Genomic DNA, 26,871 nt, shown 5'->3' with positions numbered 1-26,871 from the left:
GGGCCGAATCAGGCCCTTCATGCCATTTGATGTGGCCCTTGCACCCCTCCTGCAGCTGCAGCTCCTCCAGCCCTTCTTTGGTCCTCCTCTAGGCCTTGCACTTTCTGCTTCCCAGTAATGCCCCAACTTCTTCCCAGCAGCTGTGCAAAGTAAGGGGGGTGTACTATGATGTAAGGGAGGGTGGGGGGCTTTTAACATCTGATGTAGGAGGGGGTGGGGTGCTCTGTACATCTAGTCTTACAGAGTAAACTGGCCCTTTGAGGGCAATCATAATGATGATGCGGCCCGTGAAGAAATTGAGTTTGACACCCCTGCTCTACACTGAAGCTGGGACTGGGACCTAAACATGTTACCGGACCACAGCAGCTTCAGAATAGGTACGTATAAGCATATTTTTTTTCACAGGGTAGATAGAATAGTCTTAGAATGGGGGTGGAAGTAGGTTTAGCATTATTTAGATTTTAACTGAACTTCCACTTTAGGGCTCCTTCAGACAAGCAGTATTGTTTAACGCCCTTTGAAAAGAAATTCACAGAGGATAGCTTTTTAGAGGACAGTATATAGCAACAGCTGGTATTCAGAAGGCAATACTGCTGTCTCATGACTCTTATATTGCAGGGTCATGCTGCAACTGCTGGCCAAGCGAAAGGCAGCTGTCGAGAAATGACGGCAGGGCAATATGTGCCCAAAAGTGGGTCAGATCTGTTATTCTTTATTTAGCAACAACCAAATTCTAATATTCATTCATCAAATTTTATTTTCCTGTGCAGGGTTAAATCTGATTGATCTGCTCTTAAATGCTGCTCTTGTGAAAGACATTAATAAATAGGCAAAAGTGTAATTATACTATGCTGTATATATGTGGATAAAATAATAATGAAAAAAAATGAAAAACAAGATCCAATGCTTTTCAGTAGCAAATATCCTACTCCAGTTCCAGATGATGCTTTCCTGGTGGAATGAATTAACAGCTTGTTAAATGTCTAATTACCTAGCTAATGACAGGTCTGACCCCTGCCAGGGACAGGTCAAATTGACATTACCACTATGGATCTGTATGTAAAAGAAGTGAAAGAGCCATACAATGCATTTATCTGTGCAATCAGTCAAAGCCTCACTACTAGTTTTCCTTGCAGTGTGGCATTTTTCTGGCCACTCTTCAAGGCGGTCATACCATGACTTATGTATTCTACATTGAGCTACTTTGTCTCATGTATTAATTAGATAATCCCTTTATTTTCTGTAGCTGCCCTTTACAAACATTGAAGTCTTTTGCTGGCTTGTAGACATCACAAGGCCATGCCCTGAAGAAAGGCTTTGGCCTAAACAGAAACAATTGTTTTATATTTAATGACAGAGCCATTTTGAGTAAAACTTTTGTCCGAGCTCCGGATTCTACCTTCTCACATGTCAGAGAATGCGCAAAGCTAGTTGGAGATGTTCACTGTAGCCAATGGTCCAAGTACAGGATATTACAGATCACAGTAAGGGAAATGTGTAAGTCGGGAACAGTAAACCTTGAGCTCAGATGTGCGTGTGGGACCATATCCAGAATTGCAACTATTGGGTCTGGAACTTTTTTGGGGATTTTGTCTGAAACACTTCCCAGGGGTCTCTTAGCGAAGCCTAACCTAAGTCAGAGCACATTCATTTTTATATTCCAGTCCACCCACTTTGTATTCAGTGCCTCCAACCCATTCATTCTCAATCTATTTGTGTCTGCATGTCTGTGGTAAGATCAGCATCACTGAGACAGGGACCAAAATGAAATCTTTGATTTTCACGGACTTTTTCAGAGCCGTATACAGTAATTCCTTAAATTAATGAATATTCTACCCTTGTGTCTGGTATTTCTTAAAGAGAGTATAAAGGTAATTTTTTTTTTAAATAAACATATCTATACTTACCTGCTCTGGGCAATGGAACAATGGAATTTCACAGAGTAGCCCCAAACCTCCTCTTCTCGGGTTCCCCGTCAGCACTCCTGGCCCTTCCTATCTGTCCAGTGACCCCACAGGAAGCCAATTCCCATGGGAGCACTAATGCATGTTCACTCCAGAGCCCCGCTGCTGCATCCATTGATGTAGACAGTGGGACTCGGCCCCACTACTCACTCTCTCATCACTGGCTTTGATTGACAGCAGCAGAAGCCAATGTCTCCCGATGCCCCAGCAAAGCTAATGAGGCCTGGGAGTGAGGGGAGAGAAGAGCTGCAGATGTGCACAGCACTGAATCTAATTAGGGCTCAGGTACATAAAAAAGAGGGGGGGGGGCAAGGAGGGATACTGATGTCCAAACATTTTTTAACCTTAATGCAAGGAATGCATTAAGGTAAAAAATGTTTGGGATTTAGAACCACTTTAAGTCAAAATTATTTTTTCTTCACCATCTAGCAATGCTTTCTTTTGATTAAATTTTTTTTATAATTGATTTTCTATGGAAAATCATCAATAAAAACTACTTGATTTAAAAAATAGAAATTAAAATTCTCAGTTGCCATTTGTGTTCTTCCTTAAAAATCCTAAAATAAGGATTAAATCCCTCAAATTCTGGCACTTTGTGATAATACTATTTATATTACCTTACATACACTTACAAATACATTGCATTTTGTTTGTTTTTTGTTTTTTTTCCATCAAGCTTTATTTATTTTCTGTAGCTGCCCTTCAGACCCCGTTCAGACAGGGGCGACGCGACTTACTGGGGTGACTTGTGTCGCTCCTATTAGAACGGGTCCTGTGCTAATCAATGGCAGGCGACCCACCGCGACTTGTCAGGTGACCAAGTCGCCTGACAAGTCGCGCTAGTGTGAATGGGGTCTTACAAATATCAAAGTCTTTGAGTGGCTTGTAGATGTCACTAGGCCATGCCCTGAAGGAAGACATCTGGTCTAAACAACAGCAATTTTATTTTATTTAATGACAGAGCCATTTTGATCTCTAAATATAACCAAATTAAACTTTTGTTTAAGCTCCCGAGGACACCCAAACCTAGAATCTGCCTTCTCACAATTCAAAGCTTCACAAATCTGGTTAGATACATTCGCTGTAGCCAATGGTCCAAGTGCAGGATTTTACAGATTACAGTAAGGGAAATGTGTAAGCCATGGGCAGTAAACTTTGAGCTCTGAATATATCAGATATGTTTTTAGGGTCAAATCCAGATTTCCAACTATTGGGTCTGGAATTGTTTTAGGATTTTTTCTGAAAAACCTCCCAGAGGTCTCTTAGAGAAGCCTAACCTAAGTCTTTACTTCATATACTCCAGTCCACCCACTTTGGATCCAGTATCTCCAACCCATTCCTTCTCAATGTATTTGTCTCTGCATATCTGTGGTAAGGATAACTCCACTGGGACTGGGACCACAATGAACATTTCAATGTTTTCTGACTTTTTCAGAGCCATACTCAGTAATTAAATAAAGAAACGAAAATTCTCATCCGCCATTTGTCTTTTTCTTTATAAATCCTAAAATAGGGGTTAAATCCCTAATTTTCTGGTACTTTAAGATAATACTACTTATTCTACCTTACCTACACGAATAACTTATGGTTTTTCATCCGAAGCACATCCCAGAGGTCTCTTTGTAGATTAGAGAAGCCTAACCTAAGTATTAACACTTTACTTCAAATATTCCAATCCTCCCACTTTGGATCCATTGCTTCCAACCCATTCCCTCTCAATTTATTTATGTCTGCATGTCTATGGTGAGGTAAGCTCCACCGGGACAGGGACCAAAATGAACGTTTCAATGTTCTGTAACACTTTCAGAGCCGTATACAGTAATTAATTAAAAAAATGAAAATTCTCATTTGCCGTTTGTCTTCTTCCTTATAAATCCCAAAATACGGATTAAATCCCTCATTTTCTGGCGCTTTGAGATAATACTACTTATTCTACCTCACCTACGCTTACGAATACCTTGCATTTTTTTGCTTTTCTTTTTTTTTTCCCCATCAAGCTCTATGGCGCCTCGACTAAAATGCGCCGGGGATTAAAATGAGTCTAGATAGATGCATTAGGAAAAAGCACAATGCCAGTTAATACTGACACTGTGATGTTGACAGCAGTGCATTTTGTCATTAAATTCAGCAATATCTTATGATGTTCATTTAATTAATTGGCTTTGCTAATACGCAGCTGAATTAAAGGCTTGAATTCCCTTCCAGCTCTAGTACATTTTGGCTACGGCAGGTTTTTCATCATGCCATGCAATTCTTCCTTCTGCTACGCATGGAGAATTAACTTGTCTCTGAAGATAGAAGGCAGCTTTTCTTGTAACAAAACCGGCAGTGCTTTGGAATGTTAATCACGTTGCTTCACATCCGAGCTAACTTGGGTTTTATTTATTTTTTTTGCCATACCATCTGAAGTTCCTACCTTCACACTGTTTGTTCCTGAAGTTTCTTTGGAAGCCAGGCTTGCAGTGACAAAAAGGAGGTGTGCTGGTTTGATTGCAGAAAGCGTCATCCCCGCATGGATTTACATTTGCTTCGCAGGAGTATACACTGGGCTCTGAAGGAAATTAAAATTCGTCAGGAGCACATTTCGAGAAATAAACAAATCACAGTGGCAGCAGGCAGCGTCACAGAACTCTAAGATTCTCACAAATACGCTTTAGTCTATTATTCATTTTACAGCTGCATAAACTGGGAGTTAGGATAACTTAACTGAAGATGTGAGCTGTGGAGAAAAAAACCATAAAGAGAAAAGGAGATGTGATTTGCCAACATAACTCTGTTATTTAAACAAAACTGCCCTAAACCTGGGCAATTTATAGGTGCATATTACTGTTAATGAAAACACATGTATAAACCATCAGTGGATTCAGAGATAGAAACAGCTGACTTGCTATGCTAATCTTGACTTTTCCATAAAAAGACCATCTTGGACTCATCTGGTATCACCTCTGTAAAGCTGTCTATGGTATTAAGGGGCCACTATAGAGACTTGAATGGTGGGAGATGACTGCACATACCTAAAACAGCCCCCAAAATGCTATACTTTTGGCCAAATATGGGCTGCTCTTTCGGCAAAGCTTCAACACTTCCTGCTAGTGCCAAGCTTTCCTACCCATCCTTTTGGCTAGTGAGGAAGCCTATCGCTGTTATTGACCAATAGGCATGTGTAGGGGCTGTAGTAAACTTCAAGCTCCAAAACTACCTGGAAGTGTCCGAGCTTTCCTTGAAAGAACAGCCCAGTGTTGGTCCATAACTGCAGAATTCTGAAGGCTACTTCAGATATGCACTTTCAGGTGCCTGCACTAAATAACTGCAGCTTCTTTTTTTTTTATTAGTGTCTCTTTAACCATATCTGTATTTAAAGATCATAACTTTTTGGCTTGTATAGGAGTCCCCTAGGACAGTGTTACAACCTGGGTGCCGCGGCACCCCAGGGTGCCTCAAAGAGTAGCAGAAAATGCCTACAAGATGTTTTGCTCAAAGAAATGTGCAATGCGCACGGAACTATTAGCAGAATATTGACCAGGTGCACACATGCGCACAAGAAAATTAACGGGTGTGCGCATGCGCACAGGCTCACACACAGCTCATGTTAGTGCCAGATGGGCTTTTTAAGGATGCTTCTGCTCAGTGCTGACAGTTTTTTCAGCTGTTCCCTACATCCTGTGTTCTTCCTGTGTGTTTCTCTCATTGCTGACCCGGCTTGCCCCTGACCTGATCTTGGATCCTGGTCCTGATTTGTCGCTTTATTCAAAGGCTCAGTACCTTATGATTCGGTAACTTGCTGTCCGCCAGCTGATGACCATGGCTATTCCTGTGACCCCACCTCTACCTCCAATCTTGGCTGTCTTTCTTGCTTGAGTACTTGCCTGGCTGTCCACTGCACCTGCTCTGCACTTCGCAGAGAGTTATGACAAGCCACATTCCTGAACCTGCAGCACAAGTGTAGTGCCCATTTGATCTCGTTTGGTTTCCTGATGGTCCGCCTGCTTTCCAGGATCTCCTACCCTAGCTGCAAGTTCTCCTATCAACACTGGCTGGCATCCATTTTGATCCTGTCCCTCGGTCAGGGGCAAGCTGGGCCAATTGCCCCCCAGATCGATCTAATGCCCCGAAAAAAGGCCGCCACAGCCAGCACTGCTTTACTCACAGGTGAGAGTAAGTAACCAAGTATTAATAAGTCCTACCTCCCGGCTGGCTGAGGCCCATTTTACGTTGTTCTGCCACTGCCCACTGGTTGCTAGGATCACTTGGCCTCTAGCAACCAGTGACATCACATCACCTGACCTAATGCAGAGCGAGCCCGTGGCCCCAGTATTTAGAACAAAATTCAGGAGCCCCAATGTAACCTCCTTTATTCCTGTTTTGATTCAGTGAACCACTAAGTAGTGAAGCTACACTGATGACACCCTAGAATCTGTACCTTCAATAAACAAGTTAGTACTGGTTTCTCCCATATTCTTCCTCTGACAGGTACCCTTGAATCTAGAGTTTACATGTTTTAACAAAATGAATGCAGCTTCTCAAACATTTAGCCATGCAGCTTAAAGGTTTCAAGAATTTCCAAAATATCACACACGATGCTCTGGGAATCTTAGTATTACACAGTAAATTGTGAAATTGTAAAAATAATATATAAGGTGCTCCTTTATCGCTGCAATATGTCAAATGCTCCTTGTGGACCAGCCTTGCCATATTTCCCATTGTAGATGCAAAACTTTTTTGCACAAGGCAAAAATGTCAGCATGGACTATTTATCAGAGAGCAGACCGGGCAGAATATATGTCATTGCAGTGGGGACACGCATTCCTTATAGCAGATAAAATGAAATATACTTCATATCTTGAAATTCTCCATTCCAGCCGGAAGAATAAAAGTTACTCATTTGAGCTGATATAGTAAAGCTAAAGGAAAGAAAAATGTCCGGGCTGTCCACAGCACCCAATCCGATCGCAGATGTCTTTTTTTTCTAATGCAGGTTATGAAGTGAAATATCTTATTCTACATTATCTCAGTCACTTCACTTCATAACATTGTACTGACTGTTTCTGAGTCACTTACTGAGCCCACCCAGGGTGGTTTTTGTATATTCTATAGAAAGACCTCTGTCTGGTTGGGAGGAGACCCAGAACATGTAGAGCTCATTCACACTTTGTGGTTGATGATAAAAACATATGGTTAAGCTGCATTTTTACTGCCCGCCCAACCTCTCCCCCTTAAAATCAGAAAAACTGGCTTTGCAATCAGAAATTGAAACTTTTGCATACAGTATATGTAAGTACACAGGTTTTTGTATGTTTGCGCAATTTTTCTATATATACTGTATTTATTATTGCTACACTTATTCATTTTTTTTTGCATCACTTTGTGATATTATTATAGCTGCTAGTGTTTCAGGTAATTGATCTTAGCACTGACTTTTTTATATACATGTGCTGAGCTAATTCATAAACTCCAAAATTCATACATCAAGCTTCAATAAAAAAAATCCCCCAATTAATGCTATACAAATAAATAAAATCCCACAATTAATGCTATACAAATAAATAAAGTCCCACAATTAAATGTCTATAAATAAATAAAAATAAATCCTACAAATTTATCTTAACAATGTCCCCCAATTATTCCTGTGAGTGTCCACAATATGGGAGAAGATCCACCCAAAATTCTTGAGAAAAAGTGCCATTCAAGGCCTCCACCAAATGGTAGCCAAATGCAGGCTTATCAGATGTGTATGACTACCTAGTTAAAGAGAAGTCATGCACAGCACAAATAGTGGTATTCCACCTATCCACGTCTGTAGCCATGACTCTGCTATTCCACTTAGCTACGTTGCTATGTGTTCTTCATATATATTTTCTTCCGGGGAATGGACCATGCCCCAAAATACATCATATATGATGAAACACATAGCTCAGAGCCATTTGCTGATGTCATGGGGCACCCAGAAGTGATTTTTATAATGCGCAATTGCCCTAAATTACTTATAAGTGCAATATTTTGATAAATAAATATTTGTCTTTCTTGAGGATATTACACAATATGCAACTTTTTCTTCTATTTTCTTTCTGAGTTAATGTGAAGGATGGCTGGATGTGGGGACCTTTGCTGAACCAGGTTACCTGTGAATCCAGAGAAGCACGTGGGAGTGATGTGGCTAGGTGGAATACCACTATTTGTGATGTACACGGCCTCTCTTTAACTAGGGGCTCATACCCATCTGGTAAGCTTGCATTTTGCTACCATTTGGTTAAGGCCTTGAATCTATCCCGGCACTTTTTCTGAAGAGTTTTGGGTAGATTTTCTCACATATTGTGGATGCTAACAGGACTAATCTTGGGAATTTGTTAAGATTAGTTGTGGGATTTTTATTTATTTGTACACAGTTAATTGCGGGACTTTATTTATTTGCATAATAATCAATTGTGGGATTTTGAAATTTAGGTTTGATGTATAAAATTCAGGGTTTATGAATAAGCGCAGCACTTTTTTACATTTTTACATTTAGTCACCATGGAAAATATATCCCAGTGTGTTTGCAACTTTTTCTTTTTTTTTTTCATATATATAAAAATGTGCTATATATATATATATATATATATATATATATATATATATATATATTTTTTTTATTTTTTTTTTATTTATTTATTTTTATTTCAGGTTCTTATATAGCGCTTTCAATTTACGCAGCGCTTTCAATTTACGCAGCGCTTTTACATATACATTGCACATTCACATCAGTCCGTGCCCTCAAGGAGCTTACAATCTAAGTTCCCTAACTCACATTCATACATACATAGTAGGGCCAATTTTATACAGGATCCAATTTAAGGCCCGTACACACACACCGATTGTTGGCCGTAAATTTTCGGCCAACGTCCGATCGGCCGATTATCAGCTTGTTAGTATGATGCTACCGACAACCGACTGCGACTTTTCGGCCGAACAAAATCTGGTGTGCAGGCTATAAAATTTTTGTTGGCCAACAACAGAAAGGCCGATTGTTCTTCAGTCAGTACAGAATTCGGCCGACAAAAATCAGATGAGCAAGACTGGGCATGCTCAGTGAAGAAAAAACACACGAAAATTAGACCAGAACATGACATCACTTCTGCAGTTGGTTGTTGTTGGCCGACAAAATTTGTGTGCAGTCTAGAGCACATTTCAACCAACACAACAACACTGGACAAAAGACGGCCGATCGGTCGGCCAACAATCGGTGCGTGTGTACGGGGCTTAACACCAGCATGTCTTTGGATATATATATATATATATATATATATATATTTTTTTTTATATATATATACATGCACCATATTTACAATGCAGCACACAGCAATGCAGAGATCTGTGTGTATGCACTAGAACACACATGCATTGTAATGCGCAGGATAGGTGCAGTGGGGGCATTCAAGAGAGTGGCTAAATTAGAAGAATGTGGTACATTTAAAATGAATGGCACCCCATTACATTTAGCTTTGTGCATTGCAGTATCGCAATTATCTAAAAGGGCCCTTAAGCTGCAGGTGAAGCATCACTGCCCTGACAATCCAATGTAAAATGTCTTGCTATTATTTTCAGTTTAAGGGTTCCTCTATACCTCTAAACAGTTCAAACCAGTCTCTTGTTATAGAACAGAGATACTGTCAATGTTGAATTAGACTTTACTCTGACAGCAGTGTCAATGGCACTTTTTTCAGTGTGTTATGACAGGTACCCTTTAAGTGTTTTCTACAAGTAAGCTTGCCAGTGTAGCCTTGTCCAAGGAACACATTTCTCTCCCTGGCCTCCTAATTTTACAAATTAGGCTTGGCGCTGAGAGGTGACTGGCACTGGTAGACTCAGCCGCAGGAAGATGCCAGAAAGCCATTGCAGTGGACAATCAACTTGAACTTCAATCTGATTACAGATTTTGGCCAAATATGAACAATGATTAAATCTGTTATCTTGTACTCAAGGCTATTATCTGGTCCATCCACCTGGTGCGCAGTTTGTGTTTGATCTTCATATCACAGAAGATTTTCCCTTGTGGGCAGAATATAGCTATACTCAATTTCTGTGCCAGTTATTCTCTTTATAGTGGCTTTTGCATCTATTTTACCTAAAAATAAAATTCTTCAAGAAGAAAAAAACATGAAGCAATCCCACAGAGGAGGATGCTCTATGACCAGAAGGGAACATGCTAAGAACGAGTTGGACAAGGGCTGGGGATGGTGGATGTAAAATACAAAAAAATATACTTCCGGGCATTAAATTAAACAAGGACTAGTGTGCAAAATCAGTAAACCATTTTGACCAGATTTCACATTAAATTGGGCCAAAAGTCAATTGTTTAATTACATGTATGTGTCAACAATTATGTTTGGTAAATAAATATAGACCGCTCAAATGATGTCTGAAAAGGTGCTTGGGAATGATGTTGATTGGCTGGCTCTCATCATGTTCAATCAGCTGGGATGACATGACAAATTGCCAATATTGGATTGAGGAGCCAGCAGCCCTGTGTTCTTCAGGACAGCAAGTATTTCAAACATCCTGCAGTGGGGAAAATCATTATTTGATCCCCTGCAGATTTTGTAAGTTTGCCCACTTACAAAAAATTGAAGGGTCTGTAATTTTTATCATAGGTATATTTTAAATAATAAAGACAGAATTATCAGCCAAAAATTCAGAAAAAAAAACATGTAAAACAAATGCTTTAAATTAAGTCGCAGTTCAGTGAGTAAACTAACTATTTGATCCACAAGCAAAACATGACTTAGTATTTGGTGGAGAAACCCTTGTTGGCAAGCAAGTAAGACGAACTACATGAAACGTAAGACGTTTCATGTAGTTAGTGACCAGGTTTGCACACCTCTCAGGAGGGATCTACTCTTCTTTACAGATCTTCTTTACAGATCATCTCTAAATCCTTAGGGTTTCTTGGCTGTCACTTGGAAACTCGAAGTTTCAGCTCCCTCCATACATTTTCTATAGGGCTAAGGTCTGGAGAATGGCTAGGACACTCCATGACCTTAATGTGCTTCTTCTTGAGCCACCCCTTTGTTTTCTTGGCGGTATGTTTTGAGTCATTGTTATGCTGGAAGACCCATCCATGACCCATCTTCAATGTTCTGACTGAGGAAATAAGGTTCTCACACACAGCGAGTCCCCTTCCTCAAGAATGCACATGTACAGTCATGCCAATAAACACCTAAATGATTCAGAGAAGGATTGAGAAAAAGTGCTGTGGTCAGATGAGACCAAAATTGAGCTGTTTGGCATTAACTCGACTCACCATGTTTGAAGGAAGAAAAATGCTGACTATGACCCTAAGAACACCATCCCTACAATCAAGCATGGAGGTAGAAACATGATGCTTTGGGGCTGTCTCTCTGCTAAAGGTACAGGATGACTTTGCCACATTGTGGGGGCCAATGGACGGGGCTATGTATTGTAAAATCTTGAGTAAGAACCTTCTTCCCTCCGCCAGAACACTGAGGAGGGGTTGTGGACGGGTCTTCCAGCATCACAATGACCCAAAACATACCTCCAAGGCGACAAAGGAGTGGCTCATGAAGAAACACATTAAAGTCATGGAGTGGCGTAATTAGTCTCCAGACCTTAATCCTACAGAAAATGTATGGAAGGAGCTGAAACTTCGAGTTGCCAAGAGACAGCTTAGAAACCTTAAGGATTTAGAGAAGATCTGTATAGAGGAATGGAACAAAATCCTTTCTGAGATGTGTGCAAACTTGGTAACCAACAAAAGAAACGTCTTTCCTATGTGCTTTCCAACAAGGGTTTCTCCACCAAGCACTAAGTCATGTTTTGCTTGGGGATCAAATACTTATTTTACTCACTGAACTGCGACTTAATTTATAGTATTTGTTTTATGTGTTTTTTTCTGGATTTTTGGTTGATATTCTGTCTCTATCACTTAAAATACACCTATGATAAAAATTACAGTCCCTTCATTTCCATATAAGTGGGCAAACTTACAAAATCTGCAGGGGATCAAATAGTTATTTTCCCCACTGTATTTATTTTTTAGCCCGAGCAAGATTGTCAGCACACATTTACTCACTTTTTTTATGAATACAAGGGGGTTGATTTAATAAAGGAAAATAGTGCAGATGCTCCAGAGCTTAGTATACGAGTGTAAGCTTTACTGACAAAAAAGAAACCTCATTAGTGCAAATAGAGAGTGGGTAAGAAAGCCACAAACCCAAAAAATGTTTGTGTGTTGGAAAATCCAGGTAAAACAAAGTTCACTAAAAGGATGGCTGCAGCTCCTCTTGTCAGGATGCTGGATCTCCTCTGTGCATAAAAATAAAAAAATAAACAGAAGACGCTGCCATCTAAGTGCTGGTTCACACTAGGTCGCTCCGACTTAGGGGCGACCTGTGAAGTCGTGTGCAGCGCGACTTTCATGGACTTCATAAAATGAATGTCAATACAAGTCGCCTCCAGGTCGCCCCAAAGTAGTACAGGACCCTTTTTCTAAGTCGGAGCGACTTGTTTCGCTCCTATTAGAACGGCTCCTGTACTACACAATGGGAGCGTGACGGACCGCGACTTGTCAGGCTGACAAGTCGTGGTCCAAGTCGGATCAGGAACCAACACTAAGTGTATCATTTTAATAAAAATACATGAATAACACAAGAAGTTGGATTGTACTCACAGAAGTAGAAGAAAGACAGGCAAGTCATCAGTCCTAGTCTGTTGGTCAGCCTCAGGAGACAGAGGGTCCGGAAGAAGCTGTGATGCACCACTGGGTCTCCCACTGTGGACGGATGGAAGTATGGCTACGTGGTAGCAGAGGAGGCTCCACAGTCAAAGGTTTGACAAAGGAGCCAATTCACTCCAAAACATGTTACCACCTACTTACCTCACCATGCCCTGATATCCTTCCGCTTCTGGTCCCAGCACTGGCTTGCTTTCCAGCGTGGTTGCAATTCCAGCTTGCGGTTTTCTTCACCCTCCAGCCCGTCCTGCAGAGCCTCCTCTGTTACTACATAGCCACGCTTCCATCCATCCACAGTGAGAGAGCCAGAGGTGCATTACAGCTTCTTCCTCACCCTCTGCCTCCTGTGGCTAACACTAGGACTGATAACTAATGAAATTGTGTATTATTAAATTGATACACTTACAGTAGATGGCGGCTCCCTCTGTTTATTTGTTTTTTTGAGCTCTGCTGACTTCCATCATCCAACCTTATACAAGCTTTTTTTTTTTTTTTTTTTTTTTATTGCATTTAATTGGGTTATTCTTTGCAAAATGAATCTTCCCCTCCTTTACTAAGCTTTGGAGCAACTGCAATTTCTAGTCCATTTGTCTTTAGTAAACCAATCCCATTGTGTTTTCTCATTGAACAACATGGAGATTGTCTTTCTACTGTTATCACAAATGTAATGGTGTGAATACTATTTTGTACTTTATCTGAATGTGATTTTTTTCAAGGCGGTTTTCGTGTTTTAGCTGCTTTTGCGGTTCCATATTGTACCTGCTGTAATTCAGATACAATTTATTATTTCATTTTGTAAATCAAAGAATTTGCATAAGGACTTAAGGACTGCTTCAATTCACTGTGAGCCTTATAGATATAGACTATCAGACTATCTATAGTTATAAGGCTAGTGTATAAAGCCATTTTCCCATTAAATACAAAAATGTGTTTAACATTTTTTGTTCAGGGAGATGAAGAAAAGACATCTCCTAAGCTCTCTAATACTTTTTTTTCTGATCGTTCTATCTTCAGTCTATTTTTAGTGTCAGTCTTGCACCAGGCTAAAGCACAGTTCATAGCAATCAGTTTACTTTCCATTAACCTTTTCCAAAGTTCACCTGTAAAATTATGATTTGCACTGTATATTTTTACCTTTCCAGAAATAAAAAACAATTCATCAAAAAAAAAAAAGCATGACATTTTACTAAAACGTTCTAAAATATAAATCTTTGATACACTAGGAAATGAAAAGATAATAAACATAAAAAATGTACGTACAGCTATAAGCCTGAGTTGCTATTGGGGGCATGCTCACCTATAACAGTTATGTTTTATGTACGAATTGGTCAGATGCATTATCAAAGGGTGGGCTGGGTATAACCACAATCCAAAAACATCTTCCCCAAACATTCTGCAGAGAGTGGGATTGTTTGCCAGCATAGAAGAATTGTCACATTGTAGAAGATTTACTAAAACCAGTGCAGAAAGAATCTGGTGCAGCTGTTCATAGTAACCAATCAGCTTATAGGTTTTATTGTCAACGATTAATTGAAGCTGGTGTTAGAAGCTGATTGGCTACCATGAAGAACTGCACCAGATTCTGTGTGCACCAGTTTTAGTAAATCTCCCCCATTGTCCAAATATTTTATTGGTATTCTCGGTGGTTAGAAGAAGACAAAAAGGGGCACAGTCTGGATATCAAATAGGTGTTTAGGTTTTTAAAATTTGTTACATACATTTTCCTGCACAGCTTATGCATGGGGCCCTGCCAGGAACCCGATTTCCTGCTTGTGTAATTAACTTTTTCTTTCCCCAATAGTCTTTACATAAATTTGTTTAAAATGTCAGGCATTTAAACAATTGTCCTTGGTTTTACTGGGGTCAGTTTTTCATTTTTGGTGGGAAAATTACACTATATGGCCGAACATTTTTGGATACTGGGCCATCACATCTACCATATGGCCAAAAGTAAGTAACTTAAATTAATGAGTTCATGTGTTTAATGCTAAAGCATACAAAAACATTTAATACAGTTGTATACTTCCAACCTTATGGCAACAGTTTGGTTCACGAAGACATGGTTTGATGAGTTTGAAGTGGAGGAATGTGAATAGCCTGCAGCCCTGACCTTGACCATATGAAACACCTTTGGGATACATGCATTTCTCATCAAGTATTGTTCTGGTTGAATGGGCACATATGACCACAACCACCCACCAATATCTTTTGGAAAGTCTTTGCAGAAGTGTTAAGCAGCCAAATCGGGGGGTCAACTCCAAAATAATGCCCATGGCTTGCAAAGGGGACGTCCAACAAACTCATGTAGGTTTGAGGGTCAGGTGTCCACACTTATTATGGGGACCAGCTCCATATTAATGCCCATGGCTTTGGAATGGGATGTCCAACAAATTCATCTAGGTATTATGGTCAGGTGTCCACATTTATTAATGGGGACCAACTCCATAGTAATACCCATGGCTTTGAAATGGGATGTCCAACAAGCTCATGTAGGTGTGATGGTCAGGTGTCTACACTTTTGGCCATATATTTTAACAAGAGTGCGCAAACCTGGAAGATTAACCTTGATGCAGGTTTTCTCCTTTTACAACACTGTGACTGACTCAGTGAGTATAGGTGACCCTACCATTTAGTCATCGGCTTACGAATGTTAGAGCAATCACCTAAGAAAAGAGAAATGTAGTATTCTGCAATTTCGATTTCTAAAATCTTTGCAAAATAAATAATTGACCTTGGTGAGGTTTATTTTTTTTTCAACAGTAGTGGAGTTTCACTAATGACCTGCTGTTCAGATTGCTAGAGGACAAGGTTTTTAAGAACAATGATTCCAGGAAATGTACCTGCTTTGCAGCCTCGTTCATCGCTTCCATCTCCACAGTCATCAAACTGGTCGCACTGCAGCTCTGATTCGATACACTTTCTGTTACCACAGGTGAACTCATCCTTCTTGCAAGGTTTCACTTTCTGCTTCATACCTACCATGTTTTACGCAAACAAAATAAATCACAATTAGCCTTGCATGCTCATTAAAATGCAGCCAGCATGCAGAGCCACTGACCAAGAAGCAGAAAGGTTCTTCATGCGTTTCGAATATAATTGTTTCAGAACCTAATTTATGGCACACATAAACTTTCAATTAAGACTTCAATTAAGGTCAATTATGTTTTTCACCGAAGGTTCCTCTCAGATTACGTTAATTTAGTCTAAGAGCCGCGCAGGGTAAATTCTACGTACCACAGTGAACCTCATCAGAGTTATCGCCGCACTCATCCAGTTCATTGCAAATCTGCGCTGTCCTTAGGCACACTCGGTTGTTGTGGCAGCGGAAAGGCCTTGTCGGTGGGCAGGGAAATTTGACTTAGAAACAAAAATGCCAAATGTACAATGTCAATGTTATTATTAGAGCTAACAAAATAGACACACATAACATTTTATAAGTATCAACATCAAAAAGCAGCTCTAGGTCAACAGCTAAAGTATAGTTGAAGTCCAGACTTTTTAGTTTTGGATAAAGTAGGGAACGGTTCCTGCTAGTGATCGACCGATATCAGTTTTTCGTTGCCGATAGCGATATTTTGGCCATTGAATATCGGTATCAGCCGATATTGGCCAATATTTTCGTACATTTAAAAAAATATATATATATTTTTAGCATTTGACAGGTACTGTTGTGGAGGGATCTGGGGGTCTAAAAGACCCCAAACCCCTCCTCTACACTTAAAAGCATTTAAAACACCAAGTTTGGCTGTTTTGAATGCTGTAATTTTTTTTTTAATCTGGCGCAGAGTACCCGGAAAAGTGACATGACATCACTTCTGGGTTTTTACATGGAGACCCGATCAGGGCCGAATGCGGCTTTGATCGGGTCTTCGGCGGCCGTGTAGGCTGGTTGCCCGGGTCTCCTGTTGGGACAGGAGACCTAGGCAAGCCGTGGAAGGTGGCGGGGGGACATCCCCTCCAGCTCCTTGTAATGACAGCCGAGCGGCTTCTCAGCCGCATCAGTTGTAATTACAAGACAGCCGACTGTCGGCTATGGACGCCGGTACCGGGGTGATGCATCTAGCTGCAGGCATCACTCCGGTAAAAGCACTTTCCTGAAATTTTGGCAATATCGGTAACCTCAGGGGCCAATTCCGATATATCGGGGAAAGTGCATATTGGCCCCCTATATATCGGCTTTGCTGATAATCGGTCAATCCCTAGTTCCTGCGCCATCTGTGTTCATTGAAAAATTAATATTAAATTATTTTTTTCTAATTCTGCATAAATGAATTCAGCACAAGATATAGTTTTCTTCAAAAACGTCCTGAAACACATACTTTTATGTTTGTATAACAACTACAGCTAGGGGGTCCGGTGCACAGCATCCCCAACATTTTGGGTAGGAAGTGTGCACTAATTTCTTCATTCACAGCCATTGGACTCCCCTCTTCAAGACTACATGGGGTTGATTTACTAAAACTGGAGAGTGCAAAATCTGATGCAGCTGTGCATTGTAGCAAATCAGCTTCTAACTTCAACTTGTTCAATCAAGCTTTGCCAAAAAAAAAAAAAAAAAACAGGAAGCTGCTATGCAGAGCTTCACCAGATTTTGAACTCTCCAGTTTTAGTAAATCAACCCCCACATCTAAGTCAAAGCTGCATTGTGCATGCATGCTGCTTAGATGACGCATTCAATCAATGACACTTGGGAGGCATGTCTTATGTGTCAGATTGCCTGCACCTCTTTCCGCAGGAGGTGCCATTATGTCAGGTTCTAGATTTACATGTGAAAGCAATAGTAGTGCTGGTTTAACTGGTGTTAATAGCAGTAGTATAAGTGGTAAAAAATAAATTGTCTGTAATATCTCTTTAAAGCCAGACTCAGGGCAGAAAAAAATGATCTTTTGAAGTGGGATTGTGTGCACACTGCAAGGAGTAATAACTTGTTTTGTCCAGGGGAGAGGAGAAACCGTTTTAACTACCTGGTCCTCTGCTCTCCCAGCAGACAGCACTACCGATCAGGTGGTGGACTGGCCCTCAGCGTCCTCACGTCCATTGCAGGACTACAGACCCTGCTCTAGTCCTGATGACGTCAGGACCCTAGACTGCTATGGTACAGGTGTGCAGAAGCTGTGGGGAACAGTATAACTGCAGGGAGGAGCGGAGGATCGAGTAAGTATATCTCCTTTTATTGTTCCTCAGACATATACAAACAATTAGCCCTTGCACTGAAGGCACAGCTCCACTGCAAGGGATATTTTTTTTTAATTTGTCTGGCGTTGGTCTTTAACTTCTTGTTCTGTAGACACAACAAAAAGCAATGCCTCCAAAGTGAGGGAAATCCCCTCTTAGACAGCTCGACACTATAACAAGTGTCCACATTGGAAGACTTCCTCTCCGTTTCTGTTCCTTTGAGAACTCTAAATGTGGGCTTTTCTCTTACTTTCAGTCCCAGTGACAGTGGCCTCATGGTTATTAGAGAGGGTAAATCTCCCCAGCAGGGTCACAGACAGTAACAAAACCCAAGAGGGTTGATTACACTTCTGTACTGTACCCAAAAACTGAAAGAAAAAAAAGTTTTGACTTTAGATTTAAAAACAAAGTTGGAATGCATATAAAACCTTGGAATGCGTTTTAACCTCAGGCAACGCAGGGGGTTCTTTACTGTTAGGGCTACAAGATTGTGGAATTCTCTACCACAAGAGGTGGTTTCTGTGGGAAGTATGGTGGCTTTCAAAAGACTCTTAGACGTACATCTCAAGAATCAGAACATTCAGGGGTATGAGAGATGATTACGGCCAGAAACACCTACACAGGTTGAACTGGAGGGACTATTGTCTTTATTCAACCTCACCTACTATGTAACTATGTAAAAAAGAGGGACTTAATTTCCCTAAAAAATTTAAAATTAAATGAAACTGCCACAACCCTCAAAAGTTGTCAACTACCAGCTGTGATAAAGTGCAGGCACCCTGTGGCCCCTCCGAATACCAGTGTTCATTTACAAATTCATATCTGTATGCCTTGGGGGGTCCCTTAAACCCCAGGCCTAGTAAACTAACTCTTGACGGTACATCGTTCATCTTCCCTGTGATAAGGCAGAACCCTTCACAATTTATTAGTTCAATGCTGTAACTTAAGTGGCCAGTATGTGGGAGTTTATATTAGGACTGCCATTTTCTCAGTGTGTAGCCAGGACTATGAAGCCAGGTTCCTCTTCAGCCACATAGATATTGATTGCTGCTCATTACCAGAGTTAGTTTTATACTGTAGGTCTGTCAGGTTTACTTTTATAAACATACTTATGTAGTCACTGCAATCCAACTATGATTTAAAGTGGTATTAAAGATTCAGCTTTTTTTTTTTTTTTTTTAAATAACAAACATGTCCTACTTACCAGCTCTGCGCAGTGGTTTTTCACAGAGCAGCCCAAATCCTCTTCTTCCCGGGTCCCCCACCCTTACCCAGTGCCCCCAATAGCAAGCCGCTTGCTATGGGAGCAGTGGTGCATGCTCGCTCCTGAGCCTTGTTCTATACATTCACAGAGCCTAAGCTTGGTTCCACCACCGTTCTCTCCTCATTGGCTCACTAGCTGTGGTTGAAAGCTGTGGGAGCCAATGGCTCCCACTGCTGTCTCAGCCAATGAGGTGAAGGAGTCCCGGGATAGCTGAGGCTCTCGTGCACATTACTGGATAGAGATAGGGCTCAGATTAGTATTAGGGGGGCTGTGGTGGGAGCAGCACACATAAGGTTTTTTTACCTTCATGCACAGAATGCCATAGAAAACCTTCAGCCTTTAAATCACTTGAAGGCTGTATATGATAAATATGAAAACAGCATTTCTTTATATGTACAAACTGTGAGGTTGATTTAGTAAAGGCAAACAGCCTGTTCACTTTGCAGGGAAAGTTTAATTTTACAAGGGAAATTCTACTTTAGTTTAGTAAATGAGGTGAAAATTGACTTTGCAACGAATACCCAATCATGGACAAGGAATGTGCAAAAGAAAACAAAGTAGTATTTTTGCTTGCACATGATTGGATGAAGTTAGCAGAGTTTCACCTCATTTACTAAACTAAAGGAAAATTCCTTTGCAAAGTGAACAGTCTGTTTGCCATTAGTAAATCAACCCCTGTATGTCACTGACCTTTGACCTGCCTACATTGAGAAGGAATGTCACTACAGTGGTAACTCATAATTTGAAATTTCTTCAAGCTCCTTTAATCTTTCCCCACCCTTTTCTATCAACTTTCACAGCAGGCACCCCCACTGCAGGTCTTGTAGAATTTTTGTGCTTGTACGTTTAACATAAAACAAACATTTTAAGCAGCTATATCATCAAAAAAAAAATGCAGTTTCAATACTCTTTAACCACTTCAGCCCCAGAAGATTATCCCCCCCCCCCCGTCCCTGACAAGGCCCTATTTCGCGATTCAGGACTGCATTAATTTAACAGACAATTGCACGGTCGTGCGACGCTGTACCCAAACAAACTTTACGTCCTTTTTTTCCCACAAATAGAGCTTTCTTTTGGTGGCATTTGATCACCTGTGCAATTTTTATTTTTTCCGCTATAAACAAAAAAGAGGGACAATTTAAAAAAAAAAAAAAAAAACAATATTTTTCACTTTTTGCTATATGACATTGCCCCCCCCCCCAAAAAAAAAAAAAATTAAAAATCAAAATGTTTTAACATTTTAGGCCAATTTGTTTACTGCTACATATTTTTCGTAAAAAAAATTGCAATAAGCGTATTGGTTTGCGCAAAAGTTATCGCGTCTACTAACTACGGGAAAGATTGTAATTTTTATTGTTTTTTTGGTTTTTTTTACTAGTAATGGTGGCAATATGTGTATTTTTGCAGGACTGCAACATTACACCTAACTGACATTTTTGACACTTTTGGGGGTACCAGTGACATTGTTACAGTAATCAGCGCTAAAAATATGCACTGTTACTGTAATAATGACACTGGCTGGGAAGGGGTTAACAGTGCAGGTGATCAAGGGGTTAAATGTGACCCTAGGGGAGTGATTCTAACTGTATGGGGGTCGGGCTTGTGAAATGATCAGAGACATGTGATCCTATATAGCAGGATCACATGAGCTCTGTTATCATCCCAGGGAGAAGGATGGTCGGCTGTGTTTACGCCTTCATAACTTTTCTGGGGAAAACCCAAAATGTGGGATTTTCTTTTACATTCATTTTCTTTGATAATTGATAATTTCATTGATAATAGTAAACAGGACACATAGAGAGGGTAAATCTTGTTAACAGGGGCACAGACAGCAATAAAAACTGACAGGGATTTGTATCCATCTCCACTTTATCCAAAATTAACATAGAGCCCATCAGTGGTCTAAGGGCTCACTCACATGTGCTTTGATTTCTAAAAAGCGATCAGTGTCCAGATCACTCTTCAGAGAGCACTTGACAGGTGGTGACGAGGCATTATATTTCCTCCTCACTGCCCGCTTTAACCACTTAAGGATCGCCCACCACAGTTATACTGGGGCTGGCTGGCCCTCCTGGGTAAACTGCCATAGGAATACATTGGTCGCGCGCCTGCAGCTAGGGGATGAGCACGCGCCTCTGTCTGCATGCTCCTGCCTCCACTCGGCAGCAGGGACTCCGATGCACGGGGCAGGGGGCTCCGATTACCGCCTGACACCCGCGATCGTTCCCCGCTGAGAGAGAACGGTCAGCTGTTGTAAACACAGCGGACCGTTCTTCTCTCTGGAATGATCACAGAGCGCCTGTGATCCTTCTATATAGGAACACAGGTCTCTGTGATAATTTCACAAGCCCCGCCCCCATACAGTTAGAAACCACTCCCCTAGGTAAACATTTAACCCTTTGATCACCCCTGGGTTAACCCCTTCCCTGCCAGGGTCATTCTTATAGTAACAGTGCATATGTTTAGCACTGATTACTGTAGTAATGTCACTGGTACCACCAAAAGTGTCAAAAATGTCAGTTAGGGGTCAGATCTGTCCGCCACAATGTCGCAGTCCTGCAAAAAATCACAGATCACTGCCATTACTAGTAAAAAAAAAAAACAATAAAAATGACATAAATCTGTCCCGTAGTTAGTAGACGCTATAATGTTTGCGCAAACCAATCAAAATACGCTTATTGTGATTTTTTTTGTTTTTTACCAAAAATATATAGCAGGCAACAAATTGGCCTAAAATGTTAAAAATTTTGATTTTTAAATTTATTTTTTGGGAATGTTATATAGCAGAATGTGAAAATGATTTTTTTTTTTTTTGTTTTCAGAATTGTCGCTTTATTTTTGTATATAGCGCAAAAAATAAAAATTGCAGAGGTGATCAAATACCACCAAAAGAATGCTCTGTTTGTGGGAAATAAAGGACATCAATTTTATTTAGGTATAGTGTCGCACGACTGCACAATTGTCTGTTAAAGTAACGCAGTGCCGAATCGCAAAAAATGGCCTGGTCATTAAGGGGAAAAATCCGGGCCAGAAGTGGTTGATTCCTTGAATCCCAATTTTTTTTTTTCATTTGCATTTTTATTATAGTTCTAATGTTTTTTTTTTTTTTTTACATTTTAAATATGTATTCTTACAGTATATCATATTTTTGCCCTGATGAAGGAGGCAAACTTGGCCCCCCAAAAGCACTTGCTTTTTAGTGTATCACGCTTGGAATAAAACCTCATTTTTAGATTTCAACATTTTGGTGTGCCACTTCAATCTTCTGATTCATCTATTTACATACACAATATATACAGTAGACCTTACATACACCTTGTTCATCCCAGCCAAGCTAACCCATAAAAGAAATCTATAAGATTCAACAAAAGATTTGCTTTTTCTTTGCTTGAAATGGCCAATGAAACATCTTCAGTATAGTTAGCTGGTACAATATGAACACACTGTAGGACTTATCTTATTTCAAGATGTTGTTTTGATCATATCAGCCAATAATCTATTATGTTCTACAAGTTTTATCAACATTTTCAAATGTTTTATATACAATAAAAAAAGTCATTAAGTACTTTGTTTTGCAATCTTAAGTGGGTCCTTGATGCTCTTAAGCTGGAACTTTATGGTGACATATAACAATGTTGTAAACAAATACTGGAGGAAGGTGAATTTTAGAACAGTTACATATAAGGCCAACTCTAGTCTTGTGCATCATGTGTGTATTGAGTTTGAATGCCTTGATGACTCAGAAGCAAGACCTCTCTGTCAGTTAGTATCTTAAATCTTGATATAAGTAAAAACACATTTTTTCACAACCTTAGCTCTTTATAGCAGCCCCCAACAATTCTAAGAGAACACTAGCAAGGTGGGCACAGGGTCAGCTATTGTGAGTTGGTTTGGTTTATATCAGGGGTCTCCAAACTTTCTAAGTAAAGGGCCAGTTTACTGTCCTTCAGGCTTTAGGAGGGCCGGACTGTGGCTAGTGGGAGTAGAAAATGCCCCATCTTCAGTTCCCCATTCTTGGTTTTTATTTGGAGGCATAGTGCCCCAATGATGGTGTCAGTAGGGGACTGGTGCCCCATCATTGGTTTTCATTGGAGGCATAGTGCCCCATTGATGGTGTCAGTAGGGGACTGGTGCCCCATCATTGGTTTCAGTTGGTGAAATTATGCCCCAAGGGCCAGATAAAGGCAAGCAAAGGGCCACATCCAGCACCCTGGGCAACAATTTGGAGACCATTTGTTTAAATGATGAGGAGTTTAACTGCTGTACCAATAAATATCCCCTTATTGATAATTTGCATTTTTATTCTCATGGGTGATTGTGTAGGCAGGGCCCCAGTGCACTGCATTGCCCGGGGCCCTTTCATTTTCTGAAGATGGCACTGACAAGGTGGAGGGACAGGGTGGTGATGTCACAATTGCCACCTCAACCAATCAGAGAACGCCTTGTTTGCATTGAAAAAATACAAGGCACTCTCTGACTAGTGACAGTGCCAAATGAGTGGCCCCCTGTGGTTATAATGCAAAACAGAAGTTGCTTGGCACAAGACCCGAAGGATGCTGCTATCACTGTAGTAGTGCCAACTAGGGATGATCGACTGGTTCGGATCGACCATCGGTTCGACCCGAACATTGGGTGTTCGAAATTCGGCCGAATTCCGAACTTTTTGCGGTAAAAGTTCGGAATTCTGTCACCTGAACCGCCCAAAATGCATTGGGACAGGAAGTGGGCTTTAAAAGCCCGTGATTGGCCCGGAAACGTTAGTAAAAACCAATGAGGGTGGAGGAGTCTACTAGGAACGTGATTGGAGTGACTACGGGGACCAGAGGCCAATCAGGAGTGAATACGCCCCCCAGTATATAACATAGCCCCGCCTAACCTCTAGCACTGTAGTACACACATCTGCTTTATTAAGCGACAACATTGGTAAATAAAGTGCATAAATTGCATAAATAATCCAAAACATCCAACTAAGCAAGAACAGAGTCCTTCAAAAGTCTTTGTTTATGTAGTGCCAGAGCAATACACAGTACCTTTAATACAGGGTCATTGGTGTCAGTTATAGGAACCACCGTACAATGTCACCACCACTAGCTCGGGCACTGCATAAACAAAGACTTTTGAAGAACTCTGTTCTTGCTTAGTTGGATATTATGGATTATTTATGCAATTTATGCACTTTATTTATTTGCACTTTATGAAAGGAGGGTAACACCAGCCCTGCACTACTGAAATTCTAAGAAAAATAATCTGTTTTTTTTTGATGAATTTTAATTTATGTATAGTTGTCACTGAGGCTTTATCAACTGTGCGATGTGAAAATCACCTGCAAGACGCACACTGCTATGCGACCCAAAGTTGTCGCTAAATAAAGCAGATGTGTGTGATGCAGAGTACCAAAGCCTTTTGCAGTGGACTTAAAGCCTCAGTGACAAGTTAACACCTGTTCTTGTTGTAAGCGTTAAGTCCACTGCAAAAGGCGTCACACACATCTGCTTTATTAGGAGCAAAAGAAAGGCGCGGTTAAGCAAAAAAAGTAATTTATGAATGTTTGGCATGCTATAATTCTGGTTCTGGACATGCTACAGAGCTGAAACTTCACAGGTACACGTTTTAGACCCCCCAGACACTAAATCCAAAGGAATCTCTTTTTTTTTCCAATACTTTTTTCATTAATTGGCTCTCCATCAAAAAACGACAATTTTTAAGAACTTTTTTTGCCTGATTCATAGTCCCTGGGGCATGACCCAGAACCCTAGGCACTTTTTAGGGGCATTTATTAGGTTTTAGGGCTTCAAAATGGTGTTTTTTGATTCCCGAAGTTTGGGTCCCATTGATTTCAATGGGGTTGGGAATCCGAACCGAACTTTCGGGAAATTCGGGTGTTCTGGACGAACCAAACTTTTCAAAAGTTTGATCATCCCTAGTGCCAAATACTACAGTGATTTGCAGCTTCAACAGCCATCACTCAGGTATGAGATACACATACTTACATTGGTCCAAGTTTGCCTATGCAACTAAAAATATGCTGTAAAAATCATAACTAGAGTTCAACTTTATTTCAAATGTGTACTGCTGGCCACATACATAGCAAGGTTCCAGCAATTTCAGTTCCTTTCAACCAGCATTTGATTGCAAAAAAATAGCCAGGGAAATGAAAGCATTTGTTTCCATTTACATTGTGAAAAGATGTTAAGTGTTGGTGTTAGGTTGGCCTTGATCTGTTTGCATGTTTTACAATTGAAAGCAGATTGAAAGAATTGATGCTGCCTTTGAATGACTGTAAAAATGCATGTTATTGTCATCTCGCTCATCTTTATGCAGCACAGAATTCAGCTATGCGGCTATACTGTGCACCGTGCCTGGGAAACTCTTCAACCAGAACAGTAGAGCAAATTTGCAAGTTAGTACTGTAGACTAACTTGACACTTTACATACCAAGTCTATGTAGACAATAGAAGAGACTGACAATGTAAAATAGATTCTGTTTTTCGGAAATTCAGAAAAAATAAATAAAAGATGACAACAAACTGTGCCTCAAGAGCAATTGACTGATTTTAATATCCAATATGAAAAACATTTGAATCCAAAGACTCTAATTCATGTCATTTGTTCCAGCATATTGTTCTATCACAAATCCAATCAGATCACATTGTTTTCACTTATTTCATCAGCCTTTGTGAATTGTTGCGTGTCTGTATAATTTGTAAATAAATTACAAAGCAAACATCAAAGATAATTGCACTAATTTCTTTCCCTCGAGTGCAAATTTCCATTTTTCTGAATGATTGAATGATATTTTGTTGATCAAAGGTAGGGAGAAAAAAAATCACATAAAAAAAAAAGATAATATATATACATATTTATATATAGTATGGGGGAAATTTACTAAAACTGGTGCACACAGAATCTGGTGCAACTGTGCCTAGTAACCAATCAGCTTTTGGGATTTATTGTCAAAGTCTAAGGCCCCTTTCCCACAGCCTGTCCGTCGGACGGACTTGGTTTATCTCAGCGGGGGATCAATCCGCCAATCCCCTGCTGAGCAGGAGGATGACAGCTGTTCTTCTGTCAGTTTCCCATGCATCTCTATGGGGGAATCGGATGGGAACTAACCATTGGTCCGTTCTCATCCAATCCCATCCGATCCGATCCACTGGACGGATGGAAAATAGGGTATCCATCCGTCCAGATTTGATGGATCGGATCGGATGTCAGCGGACATGTCTCCACTAAACATCCGATTGACATCCGATTGACATCTGATTGACATCCGATGCCCCATAGGGATGCATGGGGGGACCGTTCAGATCCAGCAAAAAAATGGACAGGCAGATCTGAACGGTCCTGTGTGAAAGGGGCCTTACTGAATAAGCTCAAGTTAGAAGTTGATTGGTTACTAGGCACAGCTGCACCAGATTCTGAGGGCACCCATTTTAATAAATGGGATTTATACTTTTTTCAACACCTTCTTGTTGGGGTCATGTGACTTTTTTGTTTCTTACTACAGCATAGACCGTGCTGGGGGCGGGGCAAAGCCAGAGCAGGCCACATGTCCTGTGACATCGCCTTTTTTAGGCTCTTCCCCCAGGCCATGAAAAGCAGAATGGAGCTGTCAGTCAATGATCCGGTCACCAACAACTTTGAGCAAGTCAGATCCTTAAATGAATTCTCAATTCACTTTGCACAGCCTAGAGTAGGGTCTGAAAAAGCTGAGCTGATGTCACAGGTCATGTCACCTGCTC

The 26,871-nt window shown here is 40.5% G+C and overlaps 1 protein-coding gene across 6 annotated transcripts in view; it reads right to left on the bottom strand.

The window, feature by feature from the left end:
* Positions 1–26,871, bottom strand: part of LRP1B (LDL receptor related protein 1B) — a 2,177,452-nt gene that overhangs the window by 143,634 nt on the left and 2,006,947 nt on the right. For all 6 annotated transcript variants that reach the window (XM_082262163.1, XM_082262161.1, XM_082262165.1 and 3 more), the window contains 3 exons: positions 15,925–16,047; positions 15,531–15,665; positions 4,381–4,515 (listed from right to left, as the gene is read on the bottom strand). In XM_082262163.1, the coding sequence (XP_082118289.1) occupies positions 4,381–4,515; positions 15,531–15,665; positions 15,925–16,047 (393 nt within the window). The remainder of the gene's footprint in view (positions 1–4,380; positions 4,516–15,530; positions 15,666–15,924; positions 16,048–26,871) is intronic.

The sequence above is a fragment of the Pelophylax lessonae genome (genome assembly GCF_965119305.1).
Source record: "Pelophylax lessonae genome assembly, chromosome: 6".
NCBI classification, from domain to species: Eukaryota; Metazoa; Chordata; class Amphibia; order Anura; family Ranidae; genus Pelophylax; species Pelophylax lessonae.
The sequence above is the reverse complement of the archived record's forward strand: the minus strand, read 5'-3'. Positions and strand labels throughout refer to the sequence as shown.